A 17307-nucleotide genomic window follows, 5' to 3' on the forward strand; every position below is an offset into this window, starting at 1 on the left:
ATACAGGAGGCAGCTGAACCTACAACCTCCTGAAACCTCGATGCAGCCCGATGTGAGCCCGCCATTTCGGAGGTCTCGTGCATAGCCTCCCACTCTGCCAAGAGACACCTACACATCCCCGCCAGGGAGGCGCGGGAGCGCTGAAATGCAGCGCTTCTTCCTCCCGCTCCCGCTCCCCGCGGTTTGTCCCGATCAGGTAAAGGCAGGGCAGCCGGCACGGCCGCCTCCAAGCAGAGCCGGGCTGCGGCCAGCGGCCCCCTCAGGGCAGGAGGCCGGCGGACCCGCTCCCCTCCTAGGGGCAGGCTGGGCGCAGGCACCGCGGAGGACCGGCAGGGACCCCGGTCCAGGTGCGGAACTGCTCGGGCACGGCTCCAGGCCCCTTCCCGAGAGCCGCTGCGCACCCCGGGGCGCCAAGGCCCAAGGAAGTCGCGGCCCGGCCACCATTCCGCCCCCGCCTCCCTGCCCCGCGCGCACGCGCGCCCCTTCCGCGCACCGAGGCACGTGAGCCCTTTGAGACATGCGCACTCCCGCCGAGCCCACTCGCCCTGCGCCGCCGGGAGGAGGACGTTCGGCGCATGCGCACAGGGCGCTGACGACGGCCGGCGCACGGAGCGCCCGGGTCCTGACGAACCAACCAGCGGCGCCCGCTGCTCGCCCTCCCCGCGAGGGAGGGGCTGTTTCTCCGCTGTCCCATGGTGCAACGCGGGGGCGGCGGCGACAGCGACGGCGGTGGCGGCCGCCATGTTGTGGTAGTTTGTTGTTCTCCTGCGGTGGGTGCGAGCGGAGGGGCGGCGGAAGGGGGAGCCGCCGGGCGCCGAATCCGAGCCCTGCCCCGTCCCCCAGCTCCCCGCCGCTCCTCGGGGCGGCACGGGGTAGCTGCCGGGAGCCGCCGCCGCCTGGGCGAGGAGAAGAGCCATGGCTGCTGCCCTGGGAGGAGGCGCAGGTGGGTGCCGCGGCCTCGGAGGGCTTCGCGTGGGGCGGGGGGACCTTCGGGGCCTGGCTCGGCGGAGCGCGGCCTGGCTGGGGGCGGGGCGGAGCGCAGGGGAGCCGTGGGCTGTGGGGCCTTCCCGGGGCGGCGGCACCGCCGCCCCCAGCCGCCCTCTGCCTCCCGCCCGGGCGGGGGCGGCCAGGTCTGTGCGGCCGGGGGTGCCGGCGCGTCCGGGGTGGGGTAGGAGCTCCACCAGGCCCCAGGGGCTCTCCTCTTGGTAGTGGCAGTTGGCGTCGTGTGTTGCCGGGATCTGTTGCCCTTGGCCGGGGCAGGGCCCGGAAGGGGCAGCAGTTTGTCCCTCGGTGCGGGTCCTCCGGGTGGGATGGATGTGTTCATTTAGAGGCGTTTGTTCCCGTAGTTTTTATAGCTGTTGAAATAACTTACCTGTCGTGTGGGGAGTAGTTATAACTTATTTTACAGGCTGCCCAGAAGCAGAAGGTCTCACTTGGACAGTGTAAAATGAAGTCAGTGCTTGACTCCAGGACTCTCAGGCATGCCGCTGCTGCTCATCTTCACTAAGGACGCTTCTTCTCAACAGCGTTTTAAATAACAACTAAAACCCTCTGCATTTCTGTTTGGTGTGTTAAGCATATTTTAAAACGACAATATTTGGCTGAGTGATTGAAAGACTTGCAGGTGCCACACTGTGGTGTTCAAGAGATACAGATGTCTGTTTCTGTGGGCCTTGCTTTAACTAGGAATGACAGTTTTGATAAATACTGGTCAGAGTTGTCAGTTGACCCACTTGTCCTTGACTCTACAAAAGCTTATGATTATTTTAGCCAGTGTTTTTTCGGTAAGTAGGTGTCACGGAGAACAGCGTGGCTCGTCCTCATGATCACTCACCTGAGTGTCAGACTGTTGGCCACTGTTAGCTTAATTGGTAACAAAGTACATAAGCACAATTAATTTCCTAATAAAGATAAATGTTACAAAGAAATACCCAAATTTAGGAGTTGAAGAGTTTGGGAAGAAGACTAGGAAGGACAGCACTGCTTGGTAAAGCAGTAAATATTTGAATATTTTGGGCATTGTTTAATGGTGTTATGTATATTGCAATGTTTAGGTTACTTTAGAAAAATCTTTATGTCTGTTTCTGTGGTTCACATCAGTTATTTGTGATGTGGAAGTAACTTTGTATGCATGTTCTATCTCTGGATGTTGTTTTTTCTAGTATTATGAGAACAGTAATTTAAAGAAAGTGTCACTTCTGAAGCGTTTTAGTTCTTGTATTTAAAACTCTGCTGCAAGTTGAACGAGCATGCTTTCATTTACAAAGGTGTATGCAACAGCCAACCTTCCACTAAGTGGTGAAATTTTAGTTTCAAGACTAGTTTTTCTGTTGTGGAGTACCATTTGTGTCCAGCCATTAATTAGGATCCTTTTGTACTAAGTGGGCACAAGCAGTTTTTTGTTCAGTGTTAACACTGTGCTCATCAATAAATGGTGGCCAATTAAATACCCTTGCCCCATATAAACAGCGTCTGTTTAGTCTAGATCATCATTGTGCAGCACTTGCCTGAATAAAGGAACCCAGAGGTGTCACATACCTGTGCCCATATGACTACTCAAGGAAAGTTCCTGAAGTTGTTAAATACACTTTTAAACCCCACTAAAAAGGCATAGAACTTACAGAGATTGTATATGCAACTCTTTTTGGAAAGGGGCTACTGTCCAAAGTCAGTAGTGGTAACAAATGGGACAGAAGCCCAGGACTAAGTGGTTATTTGGCTTAAATGTTCTTGGTCAGTTAAAGTTTTAACTGTAGGAACTAATGTTTTGGATTTAGTTTTTGAATTTTTTTGGGGAGGGTAAGACTTCAAAATATGGAGATAACAGCAGCCCAGTGGTTTCTTAATAATAAAAAAAAGACTCTAATTATTAGTATGAAATAGTACAAAATAAGCCTTGGAAAAAAACATTTATTTTTTATAATGTGTTAATGTGATTACATTCCAGGGTAACAGTTGACAAAATGAGATAGTTTTGGCTTTGAAGATGCAGAATAAAGTTTAAATGTTCTGTAAGGGTATGGTGCAGGGATGAAAAATGAAATGCGACATGGCTGTGTTGGCTGAACATTTAAATATATTTGCTGGGGTGGAAGGAAGGTGACTTGTCTGTTGGACAGCATGTGTGGACTCATTGGTCGTTTATAATTTCTTTAGGTTTGGGAAATGCTGTTTTGATTTGTAGGAATAAAGTATTCATATGTACTTTTGTGACCAGATACTTGTGTTAGTGCAGCCAGGCTTTCTAAGGATGAAGGTACAGGGTCTTTTGGTGATAGGTTTCACAAACAAAAACTGGAAAGTTTTCAAGTGGTGGTGTGTGAGGTCTCTGGGCGTGATTCATAGCTTCCTATTACTTCACAAATTCCTTTGTTATGCAGCCTGATTCGACTTGTTTCGGATTCTAGAATGGCTGTATTTGAAACACAGACTTTCAAAGGGGGGTGTTAATGGGTGAGGGATGAGGGACTTGGAGGGCTTATAGTTGCTCATTAGTCCATTGATATGGTTAAGTCAGAGGTTCCCAAACTTTGATTCAAACTTTCATATAAAAACAGAACAAACATGTTGAATGTTGAGTAATGTAATCCTACTTCAAGGGTGTCTACAAAGAGAGCAAGGGCCCTGTCTTCACAAGGAGCCACGTGGAGAAGGCAAGGGGCAAAAGTCACAAGTTGCACCAGGAGAGGCGTCACTCAATATAAGAAAGAAGTTGTTTGTTTTGGTTTGGGTGGGTGTTTTTCCCCGCCCCCCCCCCCCCCCCAGTGAGAACAACCCAATCACTGGAAAAACCTCCAGTATGATAGATCTCCATCACCAGGGGTTTTCAAGATGTGAGTGGACAGGGTGCTAGATAATCTCTCATCTATGTTCCATTTCCCATGAAAGGTTGGACCAGATGGTCTTTTGAGGTCCCTTCCAACTGGGCTGTTCTGTGGTTTAGTGGTCATCTGCTTACAGTGTAATGTAACAGGGTAAACAGCAAACCATCACTAAAAGCAAGGAGCACTTTTTGCCTTGATTGTCTGCCATACTGAAGTAAGGGAAAACTATTGTAAGTTATCTTCCTTTCACATTAATTCACTTTTGATGAACTTCAGTGGTCTAGAAGACTTTGAGTGTAAATATTCTTGTGGTGTGAATCATGACAGGGGATGGGGTGCAGGAGGAGCTGAAGAGGGCTCCATCTATACGTGTCTACCCCCTATTCCTGCTGGAAGACCCATACCAAGAGTAGTTGAATGGGTGTTTCTCTACTTTGGAGCCCTTTACATTATTCTTCCAGCTTGAATTTAAGCTGTCATCAGTTTAATTTCATTTTAACTGATCTAAGGGCTGCTGCTGTACTCCCAGCAATGTAGTGGCTTTAAAAACCTCTTGTGAAGCTCCTGATAAAAATTGGAAAAAAAACTTACACTGCTAGCACAGCAAGCACCTTTCTCTGAGTTGTGGGTCACTATCCAATTCAAAGATGTAGTAAAAATTCTCTGGTGTGACAAATTCAATTGACTTTGTTGTGCTTCAGGCTATTCGGCAGCAGCGTACAGGGACTGGGAATAGATTCTGCATTTGTGTCTAGATGAAAGTGGGTGGAGTGCTGGCTGTATTTTGGTCTCTGAGTATTGCATTCTGCTTCATTAGGTGGACTGCTGAAACTGGTCACTCAAACTTAGAGTTATATTGGAATACGCCCACACTGAAACTCCTCTAAGTGTCAAAGTCCTATAGAGTTTACAATTCATGAAATACAAATATATGATCATAGGCTATTGTGTCAGCTGAGGACTAGTGCCAAAAAACATTACTACTTCTATGAGCTTGTGGCAGGCAGATTTGCTTTAAAGCATAGCAGTTTTTAATTTCCTTATGCTTCTTTGACAGGCTTTCACTGAAAGTCATATTCTTCTGAATGTTCCTCATTTCAGGTCATGTAAATTCAGCATACCCTTAGTATCACTTGTTTTTACAAAAGCCAAACCATGCTTTATTACATGAAATACCAAACCTCAGATTTGAGGTCACACAGATAGAACTTGTTGTCCAGAATAATTTATGATAATGGTTGTCACTGACTTGACCAAAAAACTTCCAGGTAGGTAATGTGATTGGTCCTGTGTTATATTCTGCTGTAATGCAGCTTCAGTTTTAACTCTAGCTTTTGGTGACTGTGAAAGATGCTGGAGAGTTTCTGGAGAGTTGCAGTTTGTCATGAGTATCCAAAGCCATTTGGTAACTCAGTTCATGTGGATTTCATTTACACTCTTGGCCTTCATACACTGCTCAGCATGTTTGTGAGGCAAGGACTGTGACATTTCTAAAATGTTTTTCCAAAGCAAATATGTTTTCAAGTCCAAGCAGGCTTTGGAAGTGGTTTTTTTTGTGGCTTGGTGGTTCTGGGTTTAGATGTAGTTGATTACAAAAAACCAAAACAAAACTATTTCTTTCAAGCAGTGGTTAGAGAACTTCAGTTCCAGGCAGCATATTGTAATTAGTCCTGTTCAATTAGTTCTGTTCTTGCCTGTTGCTAGTGTCTTGCTTTGCGTTGTGACAAACTCTAAAAAAAGTTGGTTTTGAGAGGGTAAAAAGAACTTGTCTCCTGTTTCTGCCTTATTTCTTTGAGGAAACTAAACTCTACCCTATAGGATTAAGTTGGAAAGAAAACAGGAAATACACTAGTTGAGGAACATGTTATGCAATTGTTACATTGTTATACTTAGTCACTGAATATTAAGACTTCTGAGTAATTGTTTACCAATATAAAGACTCCATGATGTCTGTCCCTGAAAAGATAAACTAAACAGTTTATAGTGTTTGAGTGTGGTGTATTTGTGCATGTGTGTTCTTGTGCACAATGCAATAGTAGGAGTGGATGTGATTTTTTTTATGATGGCGTGGAGAGCTTGATTATCTATAATAAAGGAGTCTGGATTTGTAGTGTGCTTCATAACATGTGAGTTTCACATCACAGATTCAGGTTCAGGAGTTCCTGTTGAGCGTGTGCTTTTACTGTTAGATGTTGCTGCGATTTCTTACCAAAAGTTTTCATTCAGCTGGTGTTGATAGTATTGTTACACTGCCAGCCTGTGTTTTAGACGTGGCTGTTCCTCATGAAACCTACTATTCTTCCATCTCAGATAGCAAGAGATACCAAATTCAGTTCAGTATCAGGCAGAAACATAGATCTGTTTTTAAATGGTATACTCTGTTCCTGAAAATCAAAGCTTTACGATACGTATGTGTTGTGTAACCTTTTGCAATGAAATATGAAGAAAAAAAGTTCTGTAGATATAAACTATTACATAAAGATAAGCTTGTAAGCTGTTTTTAATCTGGAGACTTGCGCTTGAAATGGTGTCAAGTTGTCATGTTGAGTGTTTTAAATATGATACTGGGGAATGGGATAGATCAAGATCGACTTATGTTCAGCATTAAATGTAAGCATGGACAAGTGGCTTCTTTTCGTGTGGTAAAAGTCTTTTTTCCGCTACGTTTTTGTGAGGTGTTTTTTTTTTTCTTTTTTCTTCTTCTTACCTGTTCTGCCCAAAAGCAACACAGCTTAGTTACTTTATTAAAAGACCTGTTGGGTAAACAGTGTGTAGTACTTCTTTTATCCATTGAACTATTGGATCATTGTGGCATCTCTGTCTTGTTTTGGAGAAGGAGCAATCTTTGATGCTTTTTCAATGCCTAAAACTAGTAGTACGTTTGATATTCTTGATGGTGTAATATTGAAGGGAACCAAAATAGAAAATTTTGAACTGTTGAGGAGGTTTGAGACGGCATGTGGCTAGTGTTCCAGAAAGTGTGCAGGGGTATTTCTAGGAAGACGAACGATGCAGTCATCAAATGTTTTCCTAGTCTAGAAGTCTTGGCCATCTCACTGCAGTAAAATACTCCATCTTAGCAACAGTTGCTATGGAGGACTACCTTTTTAGGCTATGTTGGTACCATTTTAAGACGTTAAGAGCTCTGCAGTGTTCCTGCTGATTCACCTTCAGTGCTTGTGAGACTTGATGGTGTAGCTTAGGACTTCCATTTTACATAGAAAAATGATTAGTGAAGGTTTTACTGAAAGGATGTCCACAGATTTAGAAACTACCATCAGCATAGCCAGAGAGGAAACAGGGCTTTTATTTTGTGGATTCCTAGTGTGGATGATCTGTTCTTACTAAGCAGGGAAAAAAGATAACTGTTCTGGGCGTACATAAAAAAATAAGCTGTGTAGAACAGCCTATACCACTGCTGGTGCTACACCAGGGTGAGTATAAAGCAAATAGGAACATTTTAGTGTGGGGAACTGAGTGTGTTTGGTTGTCTTGGTGCTTATTCTGGTTCACAGCTGGCCAGAGCCTTGCAAGGCAGGCTGGTCTAACAAACCAGCCAGTGTTAGTCTCTGCGGCATCCCGCAGCTTCTCTGTCACTTTGTTAATGGTGATTTTCTTAGAGCTGCAGTAGGAAGAGCCAAGTGGTGGATTGTTTCTTTCGTTTTCCTGTATAACTGGTCTGCCTTGCTTACTTTTTCTCTTAAAGCTTTTTTGCTATTTGATAGGTCTTGGGTTATTTTCTTTCTAGTGCTGCCTGGAAGTTAGAGAGGGGGCTTAGTGTGTTCACCTGTCAGGATCTTCCAGTTGATACCCAGCCAATGTGCACACATCATGGTAAGCTTTGCCATGCAAGCCTTGAATTGAGAGGAGGAGCCATAGCCATTTCATTGCATGTCTTAGCAACAGTCGCTGTGCATGACTACCTTTCTAGGCTGCACTGATACTGCTGGAAGAAGTACAAAACCTCACAGAATGGACATTTTCCTGCTTAAAAACCTTACATTCATGGATTTCCCCCTCCCTTTTTTCTTCTGTCCTTACCTCCCACACAGTAGTACTGAAAATTATTTAAAAAATTAAATCCTTGGCATTTGCTCTCTGTGGTTTTGTGCTCTGCTGATGCTGAGTTTTCCTCTTTCTATACAAGTTAATGTTTTACAGGCACTTAACTATGCTTGACACAAACATTGACTTAAAAGAGTTTCTCAAGGAGAAACATCCATAAATGCTATGCTGATTGTTGTTCACCGGTATTTTCCAATGTTATTGTTTACACAGGTAGAAGAAAAATGAAAGTATGTGTAGTTTCAGAAATGGAAAAAAAACTATGCCTCTCTGAGGTTTGCTAGGTCTCACGTTGCACTGCAGGTGTATGGCATGTGTCCATTTCAATGCTTGCTATCTTACAAATGATGCAATGAATGCTATTTGTAGATGTGTGACTGTTGTGACCTCCTTTTCTAAAGGAGAACTACAACCTGTTTTGGGCTCTGACAACACTTAATGACAAAATGGCATAATTTGTAATGCTTGTTGTCAGTCTCACCTGTCACAGAAAAATAAGCATAAAAAAGAAAAGCTGGCTCCCTCTGTCCCAAAGATCTCTATATCATAAGTGTCTGATGAGACAGGGAGAGAAGAGATGAGAACAGGGAGGTGGTGGGCACACATGTGGAACAGTTCTTACAAGCTGCAGTCACCACACACAGATTGACCAGTCATTTTTGAGGCTTTTGTATGCATCCTGCTAGAAGGGACTTGTGAAAAGGGCTCTGCGTGGATGTAATTCAGCTTTGGATTTATGTAGGAGTCACTCATAAATAAGGAACAGGATGTGAGAAATTTGGAGAGATTGGAAGAACTGGAGGGTGGAGGCTCTTCGTGATGTTGGTGGAGTGGGGGTCCAGGTCTGCACTAGAAACTTGGCAGGAACTTGGACCCTCTTTTGGTATTGGTTTTTCACTAGCAGTAATACTAGGCTGAAGCACTTCTATGGCTGTGAAACTTAACTATCTGGCCTGGAAAAGTACTATGAATTACACTGAAGAATGTTTCTTTTTGCTGAAGAGAGATCTCAACAGAGAAAAAGTGTTTGGCACATAACTCTGTGTTGTCCAGATTTAAACCTGGCTGATTTGAAAGTCCGTCTTGTGTAAGAATTGTGTGCTAAAGAGCTAAGATTTTGACTTCAAATGGTGTTCATTTATAATACAGCTCTCTAGTTCTAAAAGTGGTGCCTGGCATGAAAAATATCTTGCAAGCAAGCAGGCATAGCTTAAAAAGAAGTGACTATCTTCCTGATTATGATCGTTGTCTTGAGCTGTGTTAGTCAATATGTGGGCACTCAGAATTTGGGTTGCTGCAAAACCAGTTGCATTACCTTAAAAAAAAAAAATCCTTGGAGGTGGTTACATCAAGTAAGTGGATTGCTGCAATCCAGCTATAAGAACAACGCGACTGCAGGATATTTGTGCCCTTGAAAAGGCAGTGCACTAAGATAATCACTGCAGCATGGTTTTGAATGACCATAAGTAAAGCAACTTTTTTTTTTTAGAGACCACCAAATGGAATAATTTAGTGTTCAAGAGGAAGATATCCTTGGATATGTCTGGCTTTCCCCGTGAGTGAAATAGGAACTGGGATTGAAGGAGGTTGCAATATGTAGATATAGATGTTTCAGCAGAGAAATGTAAAGCAACTGTTTGTTTCAGTGATGTCTGCAAATGTAAATTAAATATAGAAGATTAATTAAAACATAAAAGTATCTGTAGGGAGTATAGGGGGGAACCTGATCAAGGGGAAATGTTTTTACCTACTGTTTCAAAACAAGAGAGATGCCACATTTGGCTTGTGTTGCATCATAATTCATACTGAGCAGTCTTATTTTCACAGCTGTTTATGATTCAGATTTCTGGTTTGAAAGCTCTTAATTTAGTGACATAGCAAGAACTTAATTCTTCCTTTTTAATGTTTTTATCTTCTTTCAGACTTCTGTCAGTCACTAACACCTTTATTTTGATTATATGAAGTAAGAATTGAATAGGTTTGTCATTGCATGTGGGGAATATTTGCTAAAGGATACTGGGTTGAGTGTAAAGAGCTGAAGACAGATTTCGTTTTGAAGGTTCATTGAAAAAACAAACACAAAAACCCAGTTGATCCTTGGCATTGTAATTTGTCAAAGAGTTGAGTGCAGACAGAGTCAGGAGAATGACTGGATATATGGTGGCTTAGTGTTCACCAATTCAGACTGTAAGGCTGGAAGGACTAGGTTGCTCAACCTCATGTATTTTGCAGACCATGAAACTGCAGCCAATTTCCCCATGTTGGGAAACTTTTATTTGCCCACTTGTTTGACTCTTAAAGTCATTAAAATGTGTGAAAGACGCTAATTCCAGGTGTGCATTCTCTGCAGGGCTGTAGCCACGGGATGGGAGTGTGAGGGTTAAGTAGTTCTGAAGGTATGTGCTTCCATTCTGTGGATGACAAGACACCTGGATGTCTGAACAGAGCAGATGAGCTTTGCATTTCTTTTGCAGATAAATGGAAGTTTTAAGTATTTTTTTTAAGTAGCAAAATTACCATTGCAAGCTAAGCTATGCAAGAGTAATTTGTGATTTGATAGGCTAAAGTGAGGGTACTTGTTCAGAGAAATATATGGAGCACCGGTTTTATCTTGGAAGGCCTGGGCACGCTTAGGTACACATTGTAACCTGCTTCAATGACTTCTAGTGTTTTTAATGCCCCAGTTGAGATAATCGATGATGTATTACACCTGCCTTCCCTTTTTATCCTGCCTTGTGCTGACCTGAGGTTTACTCCTATTTTCAAAGTGCCTTTGCAGGCTCAGTGTGGGTAGATGCGCTTGTGGCCCCCAAGGCAAGCAGAGATTTGGCAGATGTTGTTCCTTTCACCTCAACTACACCTCAGTTTCCTTAATTTCTGGGGAGCTCCTTCCTGTCTCTGGGATGACCTCCATTGGCAACATTTTCCAGGGATTTTTCTCATGCTCTACTTGTTTTTGTCGGGTCATCTCAATAGTGAGAAGAAGAAAAACTATATAGTACATTATGTTTTTTAATTATTGAAGCATGTTGGTGTTTATCTGTTTTCCTCAAGTTAAAATGAAAAGTAGAAAAAGGGATTTTTGCATCTTCTAAAAAACACCCCAATCCCTACCCCTCACTCCCCCCAAAAAATCCCACCTAAGTGGTTGCTTCAAACCTTTCATTTCAGTAAGAGTTATTTAATGTAGTCACCTTCTTTACAGATGACGACTTTGATCAGTTTGATAAGCCTGGTGCAGAAAGGTCTTGGAGAAGAAGAGCTGGAGATGACGACTGGGACAGGTAGGTAGAACATCGTCATGTTCAGTTTCTGTATGCTGAATTACATTGCTCTGTTTTTCTGTTCTGGCGTTTTGTATTCTAACATGTAGAGCAGCACACATTTAGATACTAATGAAGTTGTTGGTTGTTATGCGTGTGTCAGCCAATGCTAGATTGTGCAATATATACTTGCCTTGAGGAATATAGAGAGCGCTATGAAGAGATACCACTTAAAACTGGATAAATACAAAGTATTTGTGGTGTGTAATTAACTTTGCAATTAATGTTCTGGTTTTCCTTTTAAATATTTAGTAGATCTCATTGGCTTAAATAGTTAGATTTTGCTAGTACTTGAATTTGCCCAACTTAATATTTTTTTTTAAGCAGATGTTTAAATTCTTCTCAAAGTTCTACCTCAGTTTTACGTTGTGGGATAGTAATGGAGCCTAAGTATGGGCTTCTGCTGAAAAAATACGACTGTTGAAAAAAATTTAGAAATATGTGTGAATTTGGTTAGGTGGTTTAGCTGGGAAAGACGAATCGAACTGCTAGCTAGACTTGCCTGTATTTTCTGGGAGAAAACTTATAACTTTTTTGTGGGGTTGGGCTTTTATTATTCTTTTTTAGTATGAGAAACTTGTTCAGACTGCCAGTGGCTTTCACTGTAAAAAGGGGGAAGAAACATTCCAGACAGATTTTTTTCTTTTCTAATAATCATTCAAGTGATTGTAGTAAACAAATTTTACCCTAAGGAGTTTTCCACTGAGCTGCGCCCTTGGAATGAATCGGTTAATCTACATTTATCATCATTCCAGAGGGATTAGTTTCCTCTTCCGTACTTTTCTGCTAGGTTTAAGTGGGTGGTTTGCATTGCTCTAAGAGGTGAGTAAGAGCAAATAAGGGATCTGGACAGTAGCTTCAGTATACAGGGTGTTCTGCTGTATGATCGTGAGGGGTGTCTGTTCTCTGTCATGCCAGCACAGCTGTTTGTGGCTTGGATGGTGAACTGCATCAAGGAGCCGATCTGGTTTGAGAGTGTAACTAAAATAACTTGTTCGGGCTGGGTCACTCTACTGTGCTGCCTCCCAGCCCCGACTCTGGGTGCTTAGAAATACTGAAGCTAGTATTACAGGCAAAATGCTTTGTATTCAAATATTTTCTGAACTACTTCTTTGCTGACTTCATGGTATGAATAGGTGGAGACTTAGATGCTGGCTGGTCACGTTTGGTTTTAGCTGTCCTACTCCTGTCACTTCAGAAAATTTGGAGGAGTCAAACAGCCATTGTAACGGAAGTTGTAAGCTTATTGCCAACAGTAAACTCCCCGTGGCAAAGCTATTTTTATAGGACTTGAGAAAGGCTGTAGAGTATTTTCACTAAGCTGAGACTTTGAAGCACACAAGGATTTGGTTTCAGAAAAAATTATTTGTTTGTGTTTATTATTTGCTGCATGTAATTTGGGAGATGATGAAAAATCATATTGTTTATTCTTCAGTGAAATTTTAAGGAAAACTGGTTTCAGGTCCAGTGCTGGAGATCCCAGAGTTTCATCTTGCTGATCATTTCAGAAAATGTTTTTTAACAACTGTATCTAATAGATAATTATTTTATGTGCATGTGTTAGAATTTTTATTATTTTTAAATTATTATTAACTCTTTTTAGATTGCCAAGCTATCTTTGGAAGTGTTAAGTTCTCTGGTTGTCTGGGCAATTACAAACGCTGTACATGGATATGTTGTTGCCTAATGTAATTGCTTGAATTTTTCTAAACTGCTGGCCTAATTCAGTACAGGACACAGTTTGAAGATGAAAAAAGGCTAAATGAGCACAGTAGACTTGAGTTTTTTAATCCTTCGTGCTTTGTTTTGCAACTTAAATCTTTCTTTTGTGTGGGTGAAGGAGTTATGCTATTAGTCATACATCTTGATCAACCATCAACTCTTACTGTGTTGCTGCTTAACAGAGTCCCATCCCCCAGGTTTAAATCACTTTGGATTTCTATATTACTTTCCTTTCTCAGACACTGGAGGGTGATAACTGAGAATTGGAAGGCTCCTGTTATTTGGGAGTACAAATGTAACATTGTTCTTGAAGAATTTTTCCCATTACTTTTTTTTTTACAAATTCTTTTCCTGAAACACTTGTGTCCCTGCTACTGCTCATGTCTAATGAGGCATGCTCATGAAATTGGAGGCCAGAAAGGGCCAGTGTGACGTCTTTATCACGGGCTGTTAATTTATACATTTATCTCTATAAGTAGCCCAGAGCTTGTGTTTGGGAAATACATGCAGTTCTCATGCTGTCCTGTGAGATGACAGGGCTGATTTAGTAGTTGACTTCTGCTGAAATTTGCTTGTTCTGACCCTTCTCTGAGATTATTTTCTCTACACTGGCAGAAACCTTTCCACTTTTTGTTGTCTGTCTTTTTTATTATTATTTTCTCTTCCTCATTTGGTGAGCTGAATTTATTCAGTGAGGGGAATGTTGAGTTATTGGGACTTGAGGAAGGGGAAGAAATGGGTCTGCCTCTTCTCAGAGCAGTGAACTCCTAGATTATCTTAACCATAATTTCCTAGAATTATGGTCTGAGAAAGACCTTTGTGCCTTGATGACAGTGAGGGTGAGTTGCCTTTGGAACTATCACAGATGTGTACTTTTATTCCAGTTTAATTTATATTGCATGGTTTTCTGTGGTGTCAGATTGCAGTCATTTGGTTTTGTCTGTTTTTTCTCAGCTAACCTAAGATCTTGTAGTATCTGGGGTTTTTTTGTTTGTTTTTAATAGCCAGATCTGGTAATTCTGGTTGTCTTCTTTCTCATAGGTAACTTCAGACTTGGCAATTTTAAAAGAAGCTTCAGATAGGTGCACTTTACTGTGCTGTTTATTCAAAAAGTTGCCAACAGTGATTTTTTTCCTTTTATCAATGAAAATATTGAATTACATTGAATATCCTATCAAGTTCTGAGGGGCATTCTGTGAAACACTCCTGTTTCTGTTATGAGCTTCATTTATTTGCTAGTGTGAATTTTTTGGTTGTCAAGTAATAAGCCAAAGCTTTTAAAAATCTAGAATATGTATGCAATTACATCTGTTGATCAAATGCTTAATATTTTTTAAAAAAACTCACATCAAGCATGTTTTTTAGTAATGTGTTGAATAGCCCTCACTATGTTTAGTTAAATTAACCTTTTGCTTTCTCTTCCATTCCTTCCTGATCTGGATTTTTTACTGCCTGAACTTGCTTTTTGTCTTTGCTGCTGTAACACGTGCTCTTGCTGTCTTCTGGAATTTCTCTAGTGCATCTTTATTAAAAACTGTCAATGATGGACCATAGTGCTGGGAAATATTTTCAGGTCTTTTGGTGCATTTGTCAAATTCCTGGCAGCTGAAGAGATTGGTAACTTTTTCCTACTTTCAATTTTGGCTCTAAATTCTTCTGAAACCATTTCTGTTAGGTAGAGTTTTCTGTCTCTGAAATAAAGGGCTTAAATTCTACTCAGTTTGCTCTTTGGGATGTATGATATATCTTGTGTCCCAGTTTTTGTTTAATATTGTAGTGAGCACAAAACAATTGCTCTTTGTAAATGTTCACTCATTCCTGAAACTGTTTGAGATCAGTAACTGTGAACAAATACCGTGTACTGATGATGACATCTTACTTAGTGCTGATTTGGAATATCATCTATTCTCTTCTAACTCACAATATTTTTATTCTCCTCTTGCATTATCTGTACAATAACCAGCTCTGAAAGAGCACTGATTTATGTCTTGAGACTGGCTTCCCTATTTTTGCGTATTTCCTATACAGTCCTAAGGAACTGTTATACATATTTCCATTCTTTTCATATAGCCCATTCCCACTTTGGGGTATTTAATTTTTCTGTAGTATGTAAGGCATGCTTTTTTTTTAAGGTGTGCAGGTAGAAATAGGTTCACATTCTTGAAATACGGTTCATATTTCAAATCACTGGCATCTCATTTTAGTATTAGGACATGCACAGAATCAAAGAATCATAGAATGGTTTGGGTTGAACGGGACCTGAAAGATCATCTAGTTCCAACCCCCTGCCATGGGCAGGGACACCTTCCACTAGACCAGGTTGCTCAAAGCCCCATCCAAGCTGGCCTTGAACATTTCCGGGGATGGGGCATCCACAACTTCTCTGGGTGACCTGTGCAGTACCTTGGCACCCTCACAGTAAAGAATTTCTTCCTAATATCCAGTCTAAATCTACCCTCCTTCAGTTTAAAACTGTTATCGCTTGTCCTATCACTACACTAATCCAAAATTTAAATAGAGAAGTAATACTCTTATTTGGTAGCAGGTAAGAAAGTAACACAGAAATAGTTTTGACATGAAAACACAAGCTTGTTTCTAGTTTGGCCTGTGAATATTAATTCAATGTGGAATATGTATCACAGGTCTATTTAATTTTAAAGAACCTAATAAAGTACAGAAATGTACCAAGAAGGTCATTCTCAGAGTTTAACAGTGGAATTTAAACATTTAATTCTACTTAGAGCCATCTTTCAGATTTCTGTCCTAGAAGTGACACTCCATATTTTCATCTCCTGAAATAGCAAAGTTATATTTGCCAGCTGATTATTCTCCAGCTCTTGGTGCCTCTTCAGTTCTTCAACAGACTTTTCTCCATTCATTTCCATGTTCTAATATGGCCATTTGTCAGTAATAAGTGTTTATTAAAGGGGAATCTGTTTATTGCTGTCACTAGATAATTCTTTCACTGAAGGAAGTATGAGATAAAGCAGTTGTCCTAAAGCATAACTAATCTGAACTGTAGTTCTTTGTGTTGCATCCTGTTCATGGGAGAGATGCTGTGTGATGGCAGAAGCTTTGTAACCCAGGTATTTCTCTGCTTCCTCCCTAGCCATGCTGACAAAGATGGTGAAACATACAACTGATTTTTGTCATCCTACAAATGTCTGTTTGACCTTACCCTCAACTTGTGGAGTAAGGAATAAAGTATTTTTGAAAGATGTAGGCCTAAGCAGCTCCCAAGCCAGCTGGCCTCCCAGTGCTTCCTTGCTGAAGTGCAGCTTGGGCCACGTGGTGGCCTGGAGACTTGAGTCTTGCCTACAGGACATTACTGTTTCACTTGCTTCTTCCCTCGAGAGGTGGGAAACAGCAGTTCGCACAATATGCCCAAGCACGCTTGAAGTGAAGGATCTAGAGCTGGGACCTACCTAACAGTGTTTTAAATGCCTACACTTTGTCTAGGTTTATGTGCTGTGTTATAGTTGGAGGAACATGAAAAGGAAAGCATATGGAAATTAAATGATTGCGCAACAGTAGTCTTACTTAGTATGTATGATCTATTGTTTCATTTAAACTATACACCTCCCTTTTCAACTTGAATACTTTGCTGAAAGAAAAGCTTTGTGCAGACTTGAAGATAATTCTCCTCCAAGTTAGTTTGTAAAGATGTATACCCTGTATGGTGTTTGTTTCTGTTTTCTAAGGTTCAACTTCTTTAATTTGTTAATATTTTTCAGTGAACTTGATGATGACTTGCTTGGAGAGGATTTGCTAACTGGCAAAAAGGTAAGAGATGTGCATTGAAGTGAATGGTTACAGATATTAAAATGTGAACGTTGTTCATCTTACCCGCTTGAGTTGTTTGGTATGGCCTTTTATGTATTTTAAAGTCAACTCCCTAAAGCCTGACAGCCATGGGTACCCGAGGTGTGCCTTGTTGCCAGAGCGCTCTGCACCCAGAGCTTGTTTCCTTTTGTGAAGTACCTCTAAGTGTGGCTTTTTAAAATAAAACTTCTAGAAAAAATGTGGGGTTTTTTTTCTGAGATAGTATCTCTTCTCATAACACACAGTTCAAAAAGGAGATGGTTCTCAAAATCAGTTTCTCTGTAGCTCATACTGACTTAACAATTAAAAAACCAAAACCCCCAAATGTACCTGCGAAGTGCTGATCAGCATTTCAGAGCATTCAACTGCCAGTTTCCTCGCTGTTAAAAGTTACTAATCAAAATCCTATCAGTATTTACTAGGCAGTAAATAAAAAAGCAATCAGTGGTGTCTATTAAAGATCCACTCACTGTGCATAATCCACTACTACTTTGTCTGAGTAGGCAGAGGATTTCCCCTTCTACAGTGAGGGAAGAATATGGGAGCAGCTA

General features: G+C 41.4%; 1 protein-coding gene across 10 annotated transcripts in view; it reads left to right on the plus strand.

Annotated features, from left to right (window-relative positions):
- Nucleotides 1-694: 694 nt before the first annotated feature.
- Nucleotides 695-17307, plus strand: part of RBM33 (RNA binding motif protein 33) — a 105507-nt gene continuing 88894 nt past the window's right edge. For all 10 annotated transcript variants that reach the window (XM_075082355.1, XM_075082356.1, XM_075082360.1 and 7 more), the window contains exons 1-3: nt 695-943; nt 11095-11173; nt 16669-16717. In XM_075082355.1, coding sequence (XP_074938456.1) covers nt 916-943; nt 11095-11173; nt 16669-16717 — 156 coding nt within the window. In that variant the 5' untranslated portion in view covers nt 695-915. The remainder of the gene's footprint in view (nt 944-11094; nt 11174-16668; nt 16718-17307) is intronic.

This window comes from Phalacrocorax aristotelis, chromosome 2, assembly GCF_949628215.1.
Source record: "Phalacrocorax aristotelis chromosome 2, bGulAri2.1, whole genome shotgun sequence".
Lineage (NCBI taxonomy): Eukaryota > Metazoa > Chordata > Aves > Suliformes > Phalacrocoracidae > Phalacrocorax > Phalacrocorax aristotelis.